Genomic DNA, 20,933 nt, shown 5'->3' with positions numbered 1-20,933 from the left:
TATACAATTAGTGCATGTTAAGGTGTACAAGTATTGTAATGTGTTCACAACAATGCAGGTGGTATTGAGGTATGAAATAGGAAATTCTGCTTTGTTGTGATTGCTGCTGAAGGCTGTCCCATCCCAGTTGTCCAATCATGAGGGCCACTGAGAAACCCGTGCACACATACAATATTATAACAGGCAAAGTCAATGCAACGAAACCATGGAAACAGAGGAGTAATAACCAAAAAAGTAAGGACACAAAGTAACGATAACTCCACGATGGCAACTCTATAGTCAGTAACCAAATAAAACAGTCGAGAGAACAGCAGTGGTCTTAAATAGCCATATATGTCGCTGAAAGTAATCACGCCAGTACAATTAAAACAGGGACAAAATTCTCCCATGTATTGTAGTCACAAATTAGCTTGGTGGTAGCAAAGTCCATAAATGTCAGATACGTGTGTTGCGTCTATGAGACCCACTGGGATAAAAACGGAATCAAACGTCCTGGCGGCTCCACTGCAATCCTGGAGTTATCGTTACTTTGCGTCCTTACTTTTTTGGTTATTACTCATCTGTTTCCATGGTTTCGCAGAACAGCGTTCTTAGCACGGACCAAAGCCCCACCGGGTTGGAATTATCACCGGTGGTGGGATCATACGGTGTGTGATTTAGAGTTAACCGCCCTGAAGATTCAGAGACCATTGTCTCTCTGATAAAACACGTGTCGGCTGGCTGCTCTGTTAAACAACCTATTAAAGAAGACTAAGACATCCCCGTTGGATTTTGCTCAATTTGTTTTCATGCATTGACTTTGCCTGTTATAAAATTGTATGTGTGCATGGGTTTTTTGGTTTTTCTTATGTGGTAGGGGTTCCCTGCGCAAATTAAGGGGTTATTAGGGTTTCACCTTCCCAGTTTAGCACCATACTAAAATAATTCTTTTAGAATCATAGACACAGTTACGTTGACTTGCCGAGCGCCATTTCTTCCTTTTTGTGTAAAACCCGTTCTCTTTGTACTAAACCATGAGGGCCACTGAGCTCCAGGGCAATGCTGACCGGGTGTGGCGGGTAGCTATAATTGATAACTCATTAGTGTTGATTAAACCTTGCATATCTGCATTGTTTACTCAACCTGATTGGGCTTTCAATTTATGGTAGAGTAGAGATATGACCAGTGATGTCATGATGTTTTGTTAGTGGCTGCATTGCTGTACTGATGATAAATACCTGGTCGGTCTCCCTGGATGTTTGAGTGATGTGTTTTTTCGGGGAAAGTTGATGTTCTGGCTTTTCGGTCCCTTCGGTCATGGGTAGCGCCAAGAAGCCTCCGGGCCATTGTTAGCACTTTACAAAAATAAAACAAATCTAATCAAGTCATAATAATTAAATAGAGTGCGCATCTCTCTTTCAAAGCGCTTCTCCTGCATCTGCACCCTAAGACAAAACAGGCAAGTGACCACGACTCCAGCTGTACGAAGGCTACGACTACAAGTTTTGTGTAGTGAAATTCCGCTCTGCACAATTACAAGTGGACCGGTGTTCTTGCACTCAGTTTCTCAGGTGTGCGAATATCAGGCCTTATTTTACAGCTGCTCTGGCTTCGGACCCGGGACAACACCATTCACACCCTTCTCTGCAACCAAACACTCAGCAATATCTCACTGTCACCCATGATCACACATTTCACTCCTGTCGAAATCTTGTTCAGCAAACGTAAACACTAAGTCCATAGATGCATTGATGCATAAGACAGCTGCGAAGGAACCTTGCCTTGTGTGCCCGAGACCATTGATCAGGCCTGACTTCCTCGTGGACATTACTGTGTGGTTCTGTCACTTAGTGTACCACATACATCAATTAAATGTCACACATAAACACGCTGTGTTAGAAATTGGGTCTCTAGCTGACAGAGTTATGAACCCTGTCCAAGTAGGGACCACAATACTAGTCAGGATAAGTCACAACACAACCTAAATTATCCTGTGCTCACCCTCTGGCAGCTTAGCACAGAGCAGGCAGGCTTAACTGAGAAGGCAATGTGTAAAGTATTTGTGTAATAACTCATGCAGTAACGTAGTGAAATCACCACAAAAAGACTTCACAGACGATTAGAAAAATATATTATGGTTTTAAAAATAATATAAGAACAAAATGACAAATCCATCCAGTAGAAGTTGATATGAATTTTAAAATTCCTATTCAGGTGCAAGTGTCAGCTCCACCCTCCCATCTAGTTCAAAAAGACCCACCAGCCAGGCGATTGACCATGAGGATGTGAATGGCCCATAATGCACCCCTACGCTCCCTTTGTGTGTGGCTGGCTAGAGGGAATGCACAAAGCACAGCTGTCATCCACCCTATTCAGAGACAGGCAGAGGCGCAGATTGATTAAAATAAGAAAATGCCAACTTTCTAAAGGTAGCAAACACAATAAGATGATAGAACGTTTCCGTCAGCCACCCCAAAGTCAAGAGATCTGGGTTGAATCCATTGCTCATTTGCTCACCATGCCACTCCAGTTTGGACCCTGCTCCTCGTGAGACCAAAACTGCCAGGCTAGGTTCTCCCTGAACCAGAAACAAACCTCCTAGGCCTAGCTTCAGGGTATTCACCCCCTAATCAGCCAGGCTATCTTGAATCCAGTGGCACAGCGAGCAAAGGACCCACATGTTGGCAAACCCTTGGCCACTTAGAGCAAACATAGCAAACACAACAAGATGATGGATGCAGTGCTGAAACACTTCAGCCACAACCCCCCAGTCAAGAGATCTGGGTTGAATCTGTTGTTTTTTTGCTTACTATGCCACCTCAGTTTGGACCCATCTGTATACAAAGCAGTCTTGACCCTGCTCCACATGGGAACAGTTCAGCCCAAACTGCCAGGCACGGTCCTCCCAAGACCAGAAACAAGCATCCTGGGACAGGTTTTGGGGTATCACCCATCATCAGCCAGGCTAGCTTGAATCTAGTGGCGCAGTTAGCACAGGACCCGCGTCTGGGCATACCCTTCCCACTGAGGGTTAAACTGGAGTGGCATGGTGAGCAAAAATCAATTAATTAAACCCAGATCTGTGGCTGGAGGTGAATATTAAATTTGTTCAGCTTTCTGCCCAACATTTTTTTGTGTGCTTTCGTCGCCCTTAGTATGAAGGGTATGCCCAGACGTGGGTATCATACTCAGGGGCTCATTTATTAGCCCCTTGTGCCTCCAATGCATCATGTACACCAATATTAAAAGGACCACCCTGAGGCTGCCGGGTCTAACACGTTGCAACAGGGAAATGTCACCCAATAAATCTGGAACCACTGTAGCTATATTCACTCTGACTCAGGTATGTCTGACACTCACTAGCGGGCAGTGTGACCTTGCAGCTTGCCCTCTACTCCCAGCCTGCTGCTGAGCAGATCTCTTGCACACTGTCTAGTGGGTAGCGTGGGCAACACTCACTGTTGTAGAGCCCATTCCGATTTATTGACCACAAGCCAGTAAAAAATCCATTCTGAAAACAAATCTACAAGCGCCTAGTCAATGTAGGGGAGCTTCACTCAACAGACTACGGGTAACACAACGGGTCAGTTTAACCCGGCCCCTGTGGTGCTGGCAGGATTTTCAAACTGTGGAGCTGCCATCAGTGTTACATCACTGATCTCGGGGATTCTTAAAATCCAAGCATCACACCACAAAGAACTATTGTCGTAAGTCAGCAGCACCCACTAAGCAAGAGAGCGGTAAGGGCGTAGTAAGTAGCTGGTGTTGTACTTTGGGGCACACTGTCACAAATATATCACTAAAGCATGGTGTGGTAGCCCCTGTCATTTACAGACAACACATTTTCTATTTAAATGACCACTAAATATGCACCAACCTACAGTTTTACTGATAGAACTAAGTAGCGCCCAAAAGATGTGCGGAAATTGTGTTTCAGCATCACCAAGTCAAGTGTCTTGATTTGTTTTGCTCCTATTACAATCTGTGTCCCTCACACTTCAGAATTAGAGAAAAAAGTACTTTGTGCATTCTTGTTTATTTTGAAATACGTCTACACTTTATTTATGTGTATTTACATTTTGGTGTGTGTGCCTTTCCTTTCAGGCTAGCAAGATTGTCAGATAATTCACTTTACAAAATCCTCACACTGCATTAAGAGAAAGAAAAGTGAGCACCAGTACCCATGTTAAAATAATAATCCGCACGTTGTTTGAAGATTAGCCTGGCATTCGACTTCAGTCTTTGAGCTCACAGCAAATGTGACAAGATAAAAACTAAACTTAAATTATCGTTCACCTTTGGGACTCCGGCAGGGTTATTTTAGGGGTGCTGCAGGACACCCTGCACCCTTATTTCCAGCCCTGGGCCAGCCCGAGAGAAGAGGAGGCTGCTGGGGGAAAGAGGCTGGTTTAACCGTCTTCCTGTTCTGAAGCCTAAAAGTGAAAGTGAAAGTGCGTATCCACAGCAAGAAGCAGCCATGTAAGGTGTAACAACAGGGGATCTCCAGGCTTCCTTTCTTCTGGGGCGGGAGACTCGGTGTTTCCGATGGGTGCCCGCCGCGGGGTCGTCCCGGGGGCCCCTCTCGGACGCCTTCTTCCAGCAATCTTGGGTCTCGTCTTTGCTTCCCCGGAAGGTGAATCTGACAGCCTGGCAGGTTTAGGGTTTTACTTGCTGTGGCGGGCAGTACTCCCAGGTTACCCAGAGCCATACGCGAGTAGCTCGTTAAGTGCAGGTTTTTATTACTTTATATTGTTAGATTTGTAGTCCTCCTTTTACTACGGAAGAAATAAAACCTACAAATCCCAGAATGCAGATTCCAGACCGTCGACTGGATGACGTACTCGCGCATGAAGGTGGGAAACTGGAGAGCTGTGAATCCGCCGGGCTGACTGAAATTCCATGGAAATCAGGGGCTTCGATAAATTCTTTAGATCCTCGAGGCTGAGTCGTAGATCCACCGGATTTCTCGATGTAAAGAAGGGACTTTTATTGCAGCATTTGCAAACCAGGCCATAAAGCCCCAGCGGCTCCCCTTGTATCATTCAGATATAACCATACACATGAGGAGGCGGGGTTCTGTGATTGAGTAGCGGAAGCTGCGAAGTAACTCCCTCCCTGAACATTTTCCAACATTAATTAGCGTGGTGAAATTTTAAACTCCACACATACAATTTAAAGACAAAACTGCCAGTCCCATAATGCAGTTCGGTTGGCTACAACTCCATGGCTGACTGAAGATGCGCACGCGGAATGGCGGCACTTGACAGCTAGACACAGGGAGGCTCATGATTGACAACGGGCGGTGAGACGAGAGCGACTGAGGATAGAACGCCAACCGTTCAAAAGGAAAGATTCTATGACGGTGTATTTTGTGGAACTGGTGGTGAGCTTCCTGTTTCATGATCAGTCAGTGGACCTCCATGTCAAAAGACTGTGATTCTGGCAGGGCAGTGTAGTGCGTTCAGCAAGTGCCCCCTTAATGTGCCAGGCCAGCACGCAAAGGGCATTGTTTCAACCCCTCAGCTGCCAATTGGTCGTCTGTCACGGGACACTTGCAGCCGGGACTCTGTATTAAGAGTGCCACTCCCTTGTCAATCGTTGCCTCGTCAGCTATACTTGACATGTAAAATCCCTCTAGGCAGTGCTTAGAAGTGTGATGCAGTACAGGTGAGTGAGAGAGCGCACGCTCAGATTACATTACATGGCTGTGAAAGCTTCCTCTGCAGGTCCCATGGAGGGTTTATAGTGATTATCGAAAGTCTTTCAGTCCACTTCCTATACCCAGGGCCACTGGAATTATGTGGCAGTGGGCCAACTTATGCGGCATAGTTGAGTAACTTATGTGGCAAGAAAAGCCACATTATATGGTATAATACTACACATTTTGTGGCAGTATTACTGTATTATTTTCTCATTTTTAGGTCGAAGCCTACCTGTCTGGTTTGCTAACCACATCTTGGGGACTTTGGAAAGCTTTCCTGGGAATACATTCTGCCAATTGCTTACCATTGGCTTTGTGGTTTGTAACTCACATTTGCTTGCCTTCTATTTGCTGGCTTTATTTGTTTTAGGCTGTCCAGCTTGAGTTCATCCCTTCCCTTGCCCACATTTCATTTACTGTATTCTTCCATTGGTATTGAATTCCTGTAAACAGGACTTTAAACCTTGTTCTTATCTTGTCACATTTACTGTGCATTCAAAGACAGAGGTCAAATGTCAGGCTGTGTCTTCCAGGGAGCTTGGTGTTTACTTTCTTTCTCTGACTTCCAAGTGAGAGGATTTATTTATGTGACAATCCTGCTGGGTAACCATGTGAGACAGAAAGGCTGAAAGATGTTATATTTTTTCTAACTGGATACTCGGGTGTGCTGTACGATGTTGTATTTTTGTCTAGCACAAAATGTAAATGAACTGTGCAGATATTTCAGAATATGGAAAGCACAAATGAAGCACATTTTTACGGTAATTCTGAAGTGTGGTGGAAACAAATATTTTAACACAAAACCAAGACAAATTAAAACACTAGGTGATGACATTTTCACACATCGTTTGTGTGCTGTTTACTTTTATTAGTAAAACTGTATGTCTGTGAAATGTAATGGTCATTTCAATTGAAGATGTGTTGTCTGTAATGGCAGTGCAGTACCACACCATGCATATTCCACTTTACCCCACTACAATCTACACCACTACAAACTGCACCACTGCACTCTACTGTACACTCTGCACCATCCCACTCAACAACACCTCACTTCACTCAACACTACACCACTCTACGACAATGCACTCTACGCCACACTACTCTACTATGCACCGGTGCACTCTTTGCCACAGCACTCTACACCAATCCACTCCAAGCACCACTGCACTCTACAACACTCTACTCTATGCCACTATACTCTACACCCCTTCACTCTGCTCTGAAACAATCTACTCTACACCACTCTTTTCCACTCTGCGTCGTTCCACTCTACAGCACACCACTCTACTGCAATCTACCCTGCGCCACTCCACCCCATTGCACTGTACGCCACTCTACTCCATGCCACTGCACTATACGTCAGAGGGCTCTACACCACTTTACTGAAAACCAAAACACTCCACACCAATCTACTCTGCACCACTGCACTGTACGCCACTATAGTCTGCAACACTCTACTCTATGCCACTGCACTCTACGCCACTCCACTCTCTGCCGCTATACTTCTCTCTGACACTCAACAATACTCCACTCTATGGTGCTCTACTCCATTAACCTCCACTCCACTCTATTCTGTGACACACTACTCGACTCTACTCCACTCTGTGCCTTTTCACCCTCCTACACTACTCCACTCTATGCCACTCTACTCTACAACAACCTATTCTGCTCTGTCACTGTACTCTGCAACACTCTACTCCACTCTACACAACAATCTCTACTTCACTCTATGCCACCCCATGACACTCTATGCCACTCCATTCTACAACACTGTACTCCACTCTGTCACTCAACTCTGTTCCACTCTACACCCTTCCACTCTGACAATCTACTCCCCCCACGACGTTCAACAACACTCTACACCACTCCACGGCACTCTGCTCGACGCCACCCAACTCTACAACACTCCACGCCACGTCACTTTATGCCACTCCATGACTCTCTGCGCCACTCCACAACACTCCATGTTTCTCCCCTTTACGACACTCCACTGTACTCCACTCTCCTTTACCCCACTAACTCTTAGCCATGCTGAACCGCAGCCACACTGGTGTACAACGTGACTAAAACACATTGGCAAAACTAAAAGCTCTTGCTTGGGCGAGAGCAATTGGCTTTGCCAATGCTTGTTACACTTGTTACTGTCTGGGCATAGGTTGCATCTCATTAGTACCAGTTTAACACCCAAATATGGCAGTGAGCAACAGAAATGTGACCAGCCAATCTTAGCAAAGGGCCTTCCACTGTGCAGCAGCACTTTCTCTACGTTTTTAGTATGTTTTGAACCGCTTGAGCTAGAACCAAATTATTTTTTGCTAAAATCTGCAGATTACAGGGCAGATGATAATTATGTGGCAAATGCGGCAAATCCACAGTTATGCGTAAAAAAACGCAGCAGCTGCACAATCGCATAATTCCAGTGGCTCTGCCTATACTAGATACAGATGTTAGGAGACCTACTAGTAGATCTGGTGTGTTGAGAGGACATAGCTGCTTGAAGGTCGGTATTACAATCCACTCTTAAATAAGCTGTATTGTTTTCAAAGAGTTTGTTGTAATATTCCGGAGTATGTGGCTTGAAATTGGTGATGGAGGGGAGTGGTGTGTGCAGGGTCAGACTGTTTTAAAGTCCAACGAGACGTCACAATGTGTGGCAGATCTCTTCGGCATTGGTGCCTGTTCTCTGCAGTATTGAGTGGCGGGGTTTAGGTGGATGGATGGTGGCTGGCTGACATTATAGGAGCAATCTATTGGTGGTACTAATAAAATACATGAGAACATTATAGGGAGTCTACCCAGGAGCGAAAGAGAGACAACAGAGTTTCGTCTCCTTGAAAGCACTGTAAAGCCGTCCAAGGGTATTATGTGGGGGTCTTCCCCAGACCTGCAGGGATAACAGAGGAGCGACCCAGTGAAGGTGCTCTTAAACCACTCAAGAGGATTATGTGGCGTCAACCCAGGAACGTTGAGGAGTGACCTCTTGGGGGGCACTGCTAAACCCAGAGCCACAGAGAAGCAAGCCCTTGATGGCACTTTTAAACCACCCAAAATTAATATGAGGAATCTACCCTGGAGCGTCTTCTAGATGGCATTCTTAAACCACCCAAGATTATTATGTGGAATATACCCAGGCGTGACCCATTAATGAAACCGTAGCGACGGGGTCAATAGAGAAACGACCCCTTGAAGCCTCTGTTGAACCGCCCAAGAATATTATGTGGAGTCTACCCAGGAGCAAACCCTTGATGGCATTGGTAAACCATCCCAAAATATTATGTGGAATATACCCAGGTGCCAACCCTAATTTCACTGTAATATTATTCAAGAGTATTATGTGGGGTCTTCCTTGCAGTGGTGGACAAGAAAAGAGTGATGACCCCGTGTAGCCTCAGTCAAGACACCCAAGAGTATTGTGTGGTGTCTACTCAGGAGCGACAGTGGGACGACAGAGGTGCAACACCTTAAAGCCCCTGATACCCCACAGTCACAGATAAGTAAGCCTTTGATGGCACCGGTCAAATCACCCAATTAATTTTATCAATGTGTACTTTTATGGCCGCCATGTCTGAAATAAAGTTACTACTACTGCACGGTCAAATCACCCACGATTATTATGTGTAATATACTCTGGAGCGATCCATACAAGGCACTGCCAAATCACCCAGGATTATTATGTGGAATGTACTCAGGAGCAATCCCGACATGGCACTGCAAAATCACCCAATATTAATATGCAGAATCAGGAAAGACCCCTACATGGCACTGTTAAATCACCCAAAATTATTATGTGGAATCTACTCTGGAGCGATCCCTACATGGCACTGCCAAATCACCCAAGATTATTATGTGGAATCTACTCAGGAGCGACCCCTACACGGCACTGCCAAATCACCCAAGATTATTATGTGGAATCTACTCAGGAGTGACCCCTACATGGCACTGCGGAATCACCCAGGATTATTATGTGGAATCTACTCGGGAGCAATCCCGACATGGCACTGCAAAATCACCCAATATTAATCTGCGCAATCAGGAAAGACCCCTACATGGCACTGTTAAATCACCCAAAATTATTATGTGGAATCTACTCAGGAGCAATCCCTACATGGCACTGCAAAATCACCCAGGATTATTATGTGAAATCTACTCAGGAGCGACCCCTACACGGCACTGCCAAATCACCCAAGATTATTATGTGGAATCTACTCGGGAGCGATCCCTACACAGCACTGCCAAATCACCCAAGATTATGTGGAATTTACTCAGGAGCGACCCCTACATGGCACTGCCAAATCATCCAAGATTATTATGTGGAATCTACTCAGGAGTGACCCCTACATGGCACTGCCAAATCACCCAAGATTATTACGTGGAATGTACTCTGGAGCGACCCCTACATGGCACTGCCAAATCACCCTGGATTATTATATGGAGTCTACGAGGCGCGGCAGAGTACAAACCACTGAATGGCTCTGTTAAACCCCCCGTGCCTAATGGCCTTCCGAGCACCTTGGGCATGTTGCATCTCTATCTCTTGCAGGACAACCTCACTTTTCACCCCCATGAGCTTGTATGTTTTTTGTTCAGCAGCCAGGACCAGCATTCCACATGGCCCATATCCAAAACAACCACGTTAAACAATTTCAGATTTTTTTAAATAAATAATTTTATTGGCATTTTCAGCTATTACTACTGTGACAACAACGTGTCAAGATGTACATTCCATAACCATCTATACAGTATAATCGTATAACGTTAATTATTTCTGGGCCAACCCTCAGCAGGCCTATCAGTCTAGGAGCTACATATATATGGTAGCGATAAACGTATACCCTACTAAGGACCGAACAATGTCCATTAGTATCTATTCAGTCCAGATTCCATGAGGTTCAGATGTGTCCATGCTCATGCAGGCATCCTCTAGCCTCGTATATTGGGGTTTAAGGAGCCATACACTCATTCTTTGCATAGCTCTGCCCACGAGGCGTCACAGAAGTCCTCTAGCTCTGAGCTATGTCCCTCCTGACTGTTATCTAAGGGGACGATCTCCCTTCATGTCATGCACACAGTTTGCAGTCCTGGTCTTTTGGGTGTCAGCCCAATGCATCTGGGTGTTGTAGTGTTGGTTTGCTTCAGCTGATATAATTTGACTGTCACACCTCACACTGAGGATTTCTAAGACAAAAATGCCAGACTGGAAGCGGTGCCCATGATGAGATGGAGTGGTCACCCTTCTATTACCAACCCCAGGTTGTTTGGGGTGCTGCTATGCCTATCCGTATCTAGGGAGGCTAGGATAGTGGGTAAAGCAGGTTTAGGTGTAAGGGGAATCTGCCATCCTAAAACAACGGCAACTTCCAACCAGACCTCTTGAATATCCAAGCAGCTGCAGGCTATATGTCAGAAGTCGCCCTAAGTCACGCGGCATCTGATACTGAATGGGGATAAGTCATGCCCCGTATGTCAGAGCATTTGTCTAGTATCGCAAATATGATGTAGATAGTGGAATTGAATCAGTCTAAAGTGGAACAATATATCCCCATTCCTTCACATGTAATGAACCAATATCTGTTTTGCAGCCTCTCCTCAGTTGCTCAAAGCAATCCAGGTAATGAAAGACTAATCTCCTACAGGTCTGCATGACTTCTCACTTGTCCGGAGTCCCATTGGTCAGTTCGGCCTTGAGTGAAGAGAAATTTGGCAGAGTTTCAGATACTTTAGGACTGGCGTAATGACCTGCAGAGACTGTAGGTAATTAAAGTAGTGTAACTTCTAGAGGCCAAACTCAGGGGCCGATTACGATGGCGGACGGACTGGAGTCCGTCCGCCATCGTGGTAGTGACCGGGACGGTCCGCAATACATGTGGCGGTCCCACACACCCAATTAGGATGCAACCGCCACCATGGTGGTCGCATTTTGCATTTTAACATTGCGGCGGGTGCTGCTGACAGCAGCGCACGCCGCGGTGTGAAAATAGCATGTTGTCCATTTCACTGCACTACTTGGCAGGCACCACACAGTGCCTGCCACTTGGTGCAGTGAAATGTAGAGGGGTACCATGGGTACTCCCCCAGTGCACCCACACCTCCGCCCAACACTAGGGGGGCCCGCAACGGGACCCCGAAACCAATCTCCACCAGCCTTTCAATGGCGGTTTACCCGCCACGGAAAGACTGGCTGGAGACAGCATCCTAATTTGGCAGACAGGGCCTGCTAGGCACCGCCACCATTTCATGGATGCAGATCGCTCCTGTGGCAGTTCCGTGGCGGACGGTATTTGTGTCCACCGCGGTCTCAAAGCTATACCCCCGCCATCGTAATGTGGGGGGGGAATCGTGGTCCGGTGGTGGAAGGACCGCCACCGCATGGCTGGCGGTGGTGGCCCTTCCGCCATCGTAATCTGCCCCTCAGTTCGTAATTGCGAGAAGGATTCCAAGGCTGCGTCCTCCAGGATGTCTCCCAGTTTTATAATTCAGTATCCCAAAATCTGGCACTGCCAGCTTAGGGATTGTGGTCTATAGGTTCATCTTCTGCGGCAGATTAGCTGCCGTGAAAATGTCTCACTGGACTGTAAGTCAGCATCTTGCGATAATGTGACGCACAGTAGACACAGCTTCCTGAATGAAGACCTACAAACCTAAAGGTCCAGAGTATCCAGATCAGGTTTAATGAGAGCATCACTGCTACAGAATGGAGGCGTTAAAGCTCCCCAAGCGGTGCACGAACAGCAGCGTTATATCCATGTAAACAACAACCCTTTAGCACTCCCTGACCTCATAACTAAGGCTCCCGGTTTTCCGTTTTTACTGATTTTTACAGATAAAAACACACAGAAGACATTCATTTTCTTCTCTGTATTTATTTTTAAACGTGGATAAAAACGGAAATTGGGTTGCTTTTTGAGTAATTCTGAATACTCTCTGCCATGACTGTTAGTCCAATTGCTGTGTGGATTGATAGGTAAGGGGGCTAAAAAAAGAAAGGTATTTACAACATCCCTGGGTTTGACCAGGCACAGCTGACAATTGACCTGGTGACCTGTGCAATATCTGGGAAACCAAGAATACATTGTGTTGAGCTAGTGCTGGGCAGAGGTACACCGTGTGAATGTGTTCTTACAGTAGTGGACATTCAGAATAGATATACAAAGTATAGTGACAATAGAAAATGGTAAACATCATGTACTACCTTTGCATATGATGGGGTCTCTATTCTATTTCCATCCACAGAGAAGTGCTCCTTGAATCGACATCAAATGTCGAAAACAGTGGGAAGTATATGATATGGGTGATTCTGAAGCATGTAGAGGAAATACCAGTTCCCCAGTTGACTATAAAGGCACTGAGATCATTTCCACAAGAGCTGATGCATTACTATAGATTGCTTGATGACTAGTACATATAGAAAGGTGTTAGTCTTTAAGGTTCCTCATGCAATCCGCGAGGCCCCTATTAGTGACAAGGTACTAACAGGACATTACGTTTTAAATGTCATCCTACAAAACTAGTGCAAATAGAATATTGTGATGGTAAGTGAAATGGAATCTATATACCTCGATGATGTATACGTTTTCATATATTGTGTTCCCGCTTACTCAAGATGCTAGGATAGGTCCCTGGGCAAGTAGAAATAGGTGACAAGGTCACAAGTTTCGGAAAGAATGAGTTATTTTGCTAGGTAAAGAAATATATGGGTCAGATGACCAGATGCGTAGACACATTGAAGCTTTATTCTTGTGAATAGTAACGCTGTGTTTATAATGTGAATAGGAGCATTTCATACTTTTATGTGAGCACAACACCTGGGTACTTTTATGTGAGTGCAATTAAATATCATGACGTTTTAGTGAGAGAACTGCCGAGGCACCATTTTACGAGTGGAAACTTTTTTCAAGTAGGTAGAAACAATGAAGTGTTTTAAATGCGCATACAATGAACTATAATTTATTTGAGCAGGGGCTCTGGGGTTTTTTGTGATAGAAAAAAAGGGTATTTCATATGGGAACAAAATTACTGGTGAGCTTTATTATGTAAATATAAATATTATTGTATTATGAGTAGAGATACTGCTGCCCTCTTTCGTTTGAGTAGAAACATGTTTGTAGTTCTTCATGTGAGTTGAAACATTTTCACATACATGTTTCTGAAAACACTTGTGTATTTTTTCATGTTAGAGGAACCAGTGGGTTCCTTTTCATATGAACAGAATCAGTGTTTTGGTGTTTTGACCCATATTACTAGAAACACCGGTTTATTTTTGTTGTAAGTAAAAACAGTGTTTTGATGTATTGTTTCATGTCAGTAGGAACACTGTTTTTTTTTTCTTGCGAGTAGAATCAGTGTATTGTTTTTGGTCACTAGAAACACTGGTTTATGTTTTTCATGTGAGCAGAATCAGTGTTTTGATATATTGTTTCATGTCAGTAGGAACACTGTTTTTTTTTCTTGCGAGTAGAATCAGTGTATTGTTTTTGGTCACTAGAAACACTGGTTTATGTTTTTCATGTGAGCAGAATCAGTGTTTTGATGTATTGTTTCATGTCAGTAGGAACACTGGCTTGTTGTTTCTTGGGTAGAAACAGTTTATGATAGCTCTCTGCCCTCTTTCATGTGAGTAGGAGGGTATGTGTAGGTTTACTAAGTAGGCACGCCGGATACATCTTAATCAAGTATTGCTTCTCTAGGTGTGTGTGGGGGGCCACCCCCGGATCTCAGCACTGAGGGGCCCCGAGAAGTAGATCTGGTTCTGGACTGCATGTTCCTGGAGGAGAAGGCTGGACATATGGGCGGATTTGCCTCTGGATTCAGCCACGATGCAGCCACGTTAGTCCTGCGTGATCTCAGGGTAACAGATGGAGAATACCTGAATGACTACACCGACTACAACCCCCAGGATACAGCTGAGGATGCCATCATCTTTGAAGGCAGAGGTTAGTTGAATGTGCTGCAAGAAGAAACCATTGCTAGTAGAAAGGGAAAAGTTACTACGAGATGCTTGGCTTCAGGATACTAACACAAACTGCAAGATGTCTCCCATCACCCTTGATGAAGGCCACCTCTGTAATAAATGACACAGCTTGGGGGCTTATCCTATAGGGGTTTGGCACAGATCTGCTCCAAGGCAGTAGTTGAAAGATAGATTTATTAAGAGCAATTTCATGGAAATGTACAATGTAGAAATCATACCATATTGGCAGCGCAGTAATATACCCAACATATTTGTTACAAATTCTTTAAAATGTACATAGAGCGGGCTTTGGCACCACCTAGAGAAGTATTCCCCCCCCCCCCCACTTCATGCTATTGGCTATTTGGTGACCCTACCCTGTAGTCTCCTGAGGCTTGAGCCGGGAGGTAGAGCTTGATGCATAGCTACTTGCCGCTATTTTCGTTTTTAAATTGCTTTTAAACTGTTTTTTAATACCAGCTTTTAATACTTCTTGTAATTCAGTCCGCTGGGTCTGCGCTTTGTATTGCTTACCTGCACTTTTTTGGGGCATTTGCACCAGGGACGCCATCAGATCGGCACTCCAGCTTCTCGTTTGGAGGCAAGGGGGACGCCATCTTGGAGGTAACTCCTGGCCCGCACTAGCTTTTCCACTCCATGCCAGCACTTAAGCGGTCGCTCACTCTGACCCGCCACTGTAGTCTCCTGAGGCTTGAGCCGGGAGGTAGAGCTTGACGCTTAGCTACTTGCTGCTATTTTCGTTTTTAAATTGCTTTTAAACTGTTTTACTTGTATTTAATTGTTGGGGGCTTTACCAGCTTTTAATACTTCTTGTGATTCAGTCCGCTGGGTCTGCGCTTTGTATTGCTTACCTGCACTTTTTTGGGGCATTTGCACCAGGGACGCCATCAGATCGGCACTCCAGCTTCTCGTTTGGAGGCAGGGGGGACGCCATCTTGGTGGTAACTCCTGGCCCGCACTAGCTTTTCCACTCCATGCCAGCACTTAAGCGGTCGCTCACTCGGGCCCGCCACTGTAGTCTCCTGAGGCTTGAGCCGGGAGGTAGAGCTTGACGCTTAGCTACTTGCTGCTATTTTCGTTTTTAAATTGCTTTTAAACTGTTTTACTTGTATTTAATTGTTGGGGGTTTTACCAGCTTTTAATACTTCTTGTAATTCAGTCCGCTGGGTCTGCGCTTTGTATTGCTTACCTGCACTTTTTTGGGGCATTTGCACCAGGGACGCCATCAGATCGGCACTCCAGCTTCTCGTTTGGAGGCAGGGGGGACGCCATCTTGGTGGTAACTCCTGGCCCGCACTAGCTTTTCCACTCCATGCCAGCACTTAAGCGGTCGCTCACTCGGGCCTGCCACTGTAGTCTCCTGAGGCTTGAGCCGGGAGGTAGAGCTTGACGCTTAGCTACTTGCTGCTATTTTCGTTTTTAAATTGCTTTTAAACTGTTTTACTTGTATTTAATTGTTGGGGGCTTTACCAGCTTTTAATACTTCTTGTGATTCAGTCCGCTGGGTCTGCGCTTTGTATTGCTTACCTGCACTTTTTTGGGGCATTTGCACCAGGGACGCCATCAGATCGGCACTCCAGATTCTCGTTTGGAGGCAGGGGGGACGCCATCTTGGTGGTAACTCCTGGCCCGCACTAGCTTTTCCACTCCATGCCAGCACTTAAGCGGTCGCTCACTCGGGCCCGCCACTGTAGTCTCCTGAGGCTTGAGCCGGGAGGTAGAGCTTGACGCTTAGCTACTTACTGCTATTTTCGTTTTTAAATTGCTTTTAAACTGTTTTACTTGTATTTAATTGTTGGGGGTTTTACCAGCTTTTAATACTTCTTGTAATTCAGTCCGCTGGGTCTGCGCTTTGTATTGCTTACCTGCACTTTTTTGGGGCATTTGCACCAGGGACGCCATCAGATCGGCACTCCAGCTTCTCGTTTGGAGGCAGGGGGGACGCCATCTTGGTGGTAACTCCTGGCCCGCACTAGCTTTTCCACTCCATGCCAGCACTTAAACGGTCGCTCACTCGGGCCCGCCACTGTAGTCTCCTGAGGCTTGAGCCGGAAGGTAGAGCTTGACGCTTAGCTACTTGCTGTTATTTACGTTTTTAAATTGCTTTTAAACTGTTTTACTTGTATTTAATTGTTGGGGGTTTTACCAGCTTTTAATACTTTTGTAATTCAGTCCGCTGGGTCCGCGCTTTGTATTGCTTACCTGCACTTTTTTGGGGCATTTGCACCAGGGACGCCATCAGATCGGCACTCCAGCTTCTTGTTTGGAGGCAGGGGGGATGCCATCTTGGTGGTAACTCCTGGCCCGCACTAGCTTTTCCACTCCATGCCAGCACTTAAGCGGTCGCTCACTCGGGCCCGCCACTGTAGTCTCCTGAGGCTTGAGCCGGGAGGTAGAGCTTGACGCTTAGCTACTTACTGCTATTTTCGTTTTTAAATTGCTTTTAAACTGTTTTACTTGTATTTAATTGTTGGGGGTTTTACCAGCTTTTAATACTTCTTGTAATTCAGTCTGCTGGGTCTGCGCTTTGTATTGCTTACCTGCACTTTTTTGGGGCATTTGCACCAGGGACGCCATCAGATCGGCACTCCAGCTTCTCGTGTGGAGGCAGGGGGGACGCCATCTTGGTGGTAACTCCTGGCCCGCACTAGCTTTTCCACTCCATGCCAGCACTTAAGCGGACGCTCACTCGGGCGCGCAGCGGACGAGCGCAGCGGGCGCGCCATTATGCCGCCAGCCATGCTGCTGGGTGCACGCCCGGAACGCTTAGGTACACCAGGGATTTTCTGCTATCAGTTGGACATAATCTTCCCCTGTGCAGTGTAGATCACTGTCTATCTCCAGAGGGACCCTTCTGCTGTAACAGATGCAGGTACAACTCATACCCCTCACCTCCACCCGCTGCTCACATTCCTATCAAAATTCCTTTTAAAATACTCCACCTGAATGCGCGTTCTCTAGTGAAACACTACAACGAAATTTATGATCTCATTGAGTCAGAATCTCCAGATGTCTTCTTCATTACCGAGACATGGATCACGGCTGATACTGTTGTTGAACCTGGGCTTGCTCTTCCTCCTGGTTTTAACATCCACACCATCAATAGAGAAACCAGAGGTGGTGGTCTGGCGGTCATCTTTAAGACTCCCCTCCACTGCACATTCGTTCGCGAGGACATTGTTGGTTCCGAGTGTGCACGCTTCTCCATCTCACTTAATGCCAACTTCGCATTCTCTGGCCTCTTGGTCTATCGTCCTCCTGGCCCCTCCACTGAATTTAAAGTAGCCATTATGGAAGCTGTTCATGCTCTGGCCACCAGAACAGCCAATTTCACCCTTATTGGCGACCTAAACATCCACTTCGACCACCACCTTGATTCGAACGTCAGCTCTCTGCTTGCTGATCTTGAAGCTTGTCAACTTAAACAACTGGTGCTGGAACCCACGCATTTGGCTGGACATCTATTAGACCCGGTCTTTTCTAATATCCCTTCCCTCCAGGTCAAACCCCCTAGCCCTGTCTGCTGGTCTGACCACTACCTCATTACTATTCTCCTTCCTCAGGTGGAGACCACTCCTGGAGTTGCGACTAGGGCCATGTTTAAACGTAGCTGGCACAAACTGAAACTGGAGGACCTTCTGGCCTTCCTATCTTCCAGCCTTCCCACCCTTGATAACCTCGACCCTGAACAAGCCTACAATGCTATCCGTGAGTGGATTTATGCAGCACTTGACTCCCTTATTCCATTAAAATGGTCTAAGGGACGTGACGCTTGCTCCAATCCCTGGTACACAGACTCCCTTGCCGCTATGCGGAGCGCCTGTAAACATAGCGAACGAGCATGGCGCAAGGACTATTGCCCCTTAGTGAAGAAACAATATCAGGCCGCTATCAAAAGCTATCACAAAGCCATACGGCTAGCCCGTACAGCCTTCTTCACTAATCAGATTGCCTCCAGCAACAACCCCACAAAATGCATATTCAAAATCCTCAATGATCTGAAAAAAAGGAAAGATCCACTCACTTTGCATATCACTTCCGGAAAACAATGCGAAGAACTGGCATCCTACTTTGTTCAAAAAGTTGCAAATATCTATAAATCCTTCCCTAATCATCCTATGACGTCAGAACATCTCGCAATTCCTACATCTTATTCCTCCCTGGAGAGCATCCCTTCTATCTCACAAGAAGAGTTCCTTGCTCTCAGCTCCAAAGTCAAATCGGGGTCTCCTCTCGACCCTATGAGACCAGCTTTATACCGAGAGTGCCTTTCGGTTCTCCTTCCGCCGCTACTCTCGACTATCAATTCCTCATTCAGCAAGGCTCTGGTTCCCCTGGCCTGGAAACAGGCCAAGGTACTTCCTCTGCTGAAAAAACCCCTCCTTGACCCCACCAAGCCCGAGAATTTTCGGCCGATCTCTCTTCTACCGTGGGTGGCCAAAGTAGCGGAGGCACATGCCAATAAAGTTCTTTCTGATCATATAAACAAAAATAAGATTTTAGACCAATCCCAGAATGGATTTCGTGTGGGCTATAGCACAGAAACCGCCCTTCTAGCTGTGATCGAAAACCTACGTTCCATCCTTGATAAAGGCCAAACAGCGGCACTCGTATTACTTGATTTGAGTGCCGCGTTTGACACTGTCTCCCATCGGATTCTCCTGCGCCGGCTTGAAGAAGCCGGTATAAAAGATCTTGCCCTTGAATGGTTCCGCTCCTTTCTGACTGACAGATCTTTTCAAGTTTCTGCCCCCCCTTTTGCTTCTTCCATCAAACCCATTGAGCAGGGGGTTCCACAGGGCTCGGCGCTTAGCCCGGCCCTGTTTAACCTTTACGTACAACCCTTAGCTGCAGTCGCCCACCACCATGGTCTCTCCATGGTTTCCTACGCGGACGACACCCAGCTCATGGTAGCTCTCTCGGACGACCATGTTCACGATGCCTCTCATTTCCAGATAGGCCTTGAGGCTATCGCGGGCTGGCTGACAGAGTACTGTCTCCAGCTGAATGCCATTAAATCCGAGGTTCTTCTGGTAGGCAGGGAACGGGAGCTCTGGAACTCCCATTGGTGGCCTCCGTCCCTGGGACCTGCCCCCCCCCCCCCCCTAAATTGTTGGTGAAGAACCTCGGGTTTCTGTTCGATTCGACCTTGAGCTTTCAAGAGCATACCAAAAAAATAGCTGGCACCTGCTTTGGTCTTCTACGTGCCTTAAGACCCACGCTCCGGTTTTTTGACCCGGCTACACGCCAACTTATAGTCCAGGCCACTATTCTCTCGAGACTAGACTATGCCAATTCTCTGCTGCTAGGGGCCAATAAGGCGGAACTGAACCGTCTTCAGCGTACTCAAAACTCTGCAGCTCGCGCCATCCTTGGTCTCTCGAGATCATGTTCAGGAGCAGGGGCTATCCAACGCCTTCATTGGTTGCCGATCTCCAAAAGAGTTGAATACAAATCCCTCTGTCTTACCTTCAAAATTCTTAAATTTTCCACCCCCGAGATCCTGTCTGACTTGATCACCCCGTACATCCCTAGTCGTACGCTGCGCTCCTCTGAATTGATGCTAGCTTCTGTCCCCAGAGTTAAGTGATCGAGAGCTGGGGGCAAGTCTTTCTGTCTTTTGGCACCCAAGCTTTGGAACTCCCTGGCGCTGAAGATCCGCAGCCTGGACTGTCTGACCTCATTCCGTAAAGCTATTAAGACCTTTCTCTTCCCTATGGCCTAATCATTTTTCCTCTGGATACTGCTACTAGCGCCGGGACGCCCCTTCGTTGGGGCAGCTGTGCGCTTTATAAATGATTTTAACATAACATAACATAACATAACGTGTCATTGATGAAATATCGCGTGAGCAGGCGTAGGCTGGGTGAAATCCTGACTGAGCAGGCTTCTGATTTAGATGCTCTTTTAGTGTGCTCACTTTGTGTACTGTGCTGCACACACAGGCCCAGATTTATAAAGACTTTGCATCAGGTGTGTGTTACTTTTTTAACGCTAACCCGACGCAAAGTGTTGTGTTGGGATTCACAATCCAAAGCAAATAGCGATTTGCGTTGGATCATAACTCAAAGTACAGCAAAGCTTCCTTCCATTACTCTGCATCAAGGGGGCGTTCCATGGGCAGTACACGGGCGTTCCCCTTAACCACCCTTGGATTTTGACACACATCTCTGTCTACAAAGAATTGTAGAAAGGGATTTCTTCAACATCCTGTACCTTGTTCAGGCAGGCATAACGAGGAGGAATGTTTTCATTTCTCTGCATTTTTCCCCACTTTGCCTGTGT

At 46.3% G+C, this 20,933-nt stretch overlaps 1 protein-coding gene across 4 annotated transcripts in view; it reads left to right on the top strand.

Annotated features, from left to right (window-relative positions):
* Window positions 1-4,404: 4,404 nt before the first annotated feature.
* TAPBPL (TAP binding protein like) overlaps window positions 4,405-20,933 on the top strand; it is a 49,265-nt gene continuing 32,736 nt past the window's right edge. For 2 of the 4 annotated variants that reach the window (XM_085619800.1, XM_085619801.1), the window contains exon 1: window positions 4,425-4,612. In XM_085619800.1, coding sequence (XP_085475926.1) covers window positions 4,525-4,612 — 88 coding nt within the window. In that variant the 5' untranslated portion in view covers window positions 4,425-4,524. Of the gene's footprint in view, window positions 4,613-14,364; window positions 14,611-20,933 lie in introns of all 4 variants that reach the window. The other 2 variants (XM_085619798.1, XM_085619799.1) reach the window with 2 other exon arrangements.

The sequence above is a fragment of the Triturus cristatus genome, chromosome 7 (assembly GCF_964204655.1).
Source record: "Triturus cristatus chromosome 7, aTriCri1.1, whole genome shotgun sequence".
In the NCBI taxonomy this organism is placed as follows: domain Eukaryota; kingdom Metazoa; phylum Chordata; class Amphibia; order Caudata; family Salamandridae; genus Triturus; species Triturus cristatus.
Note: the sequence above shows the minus strand (reverse complement) of the source record. Positions and strands in the feature narration are given on the sequence as shown.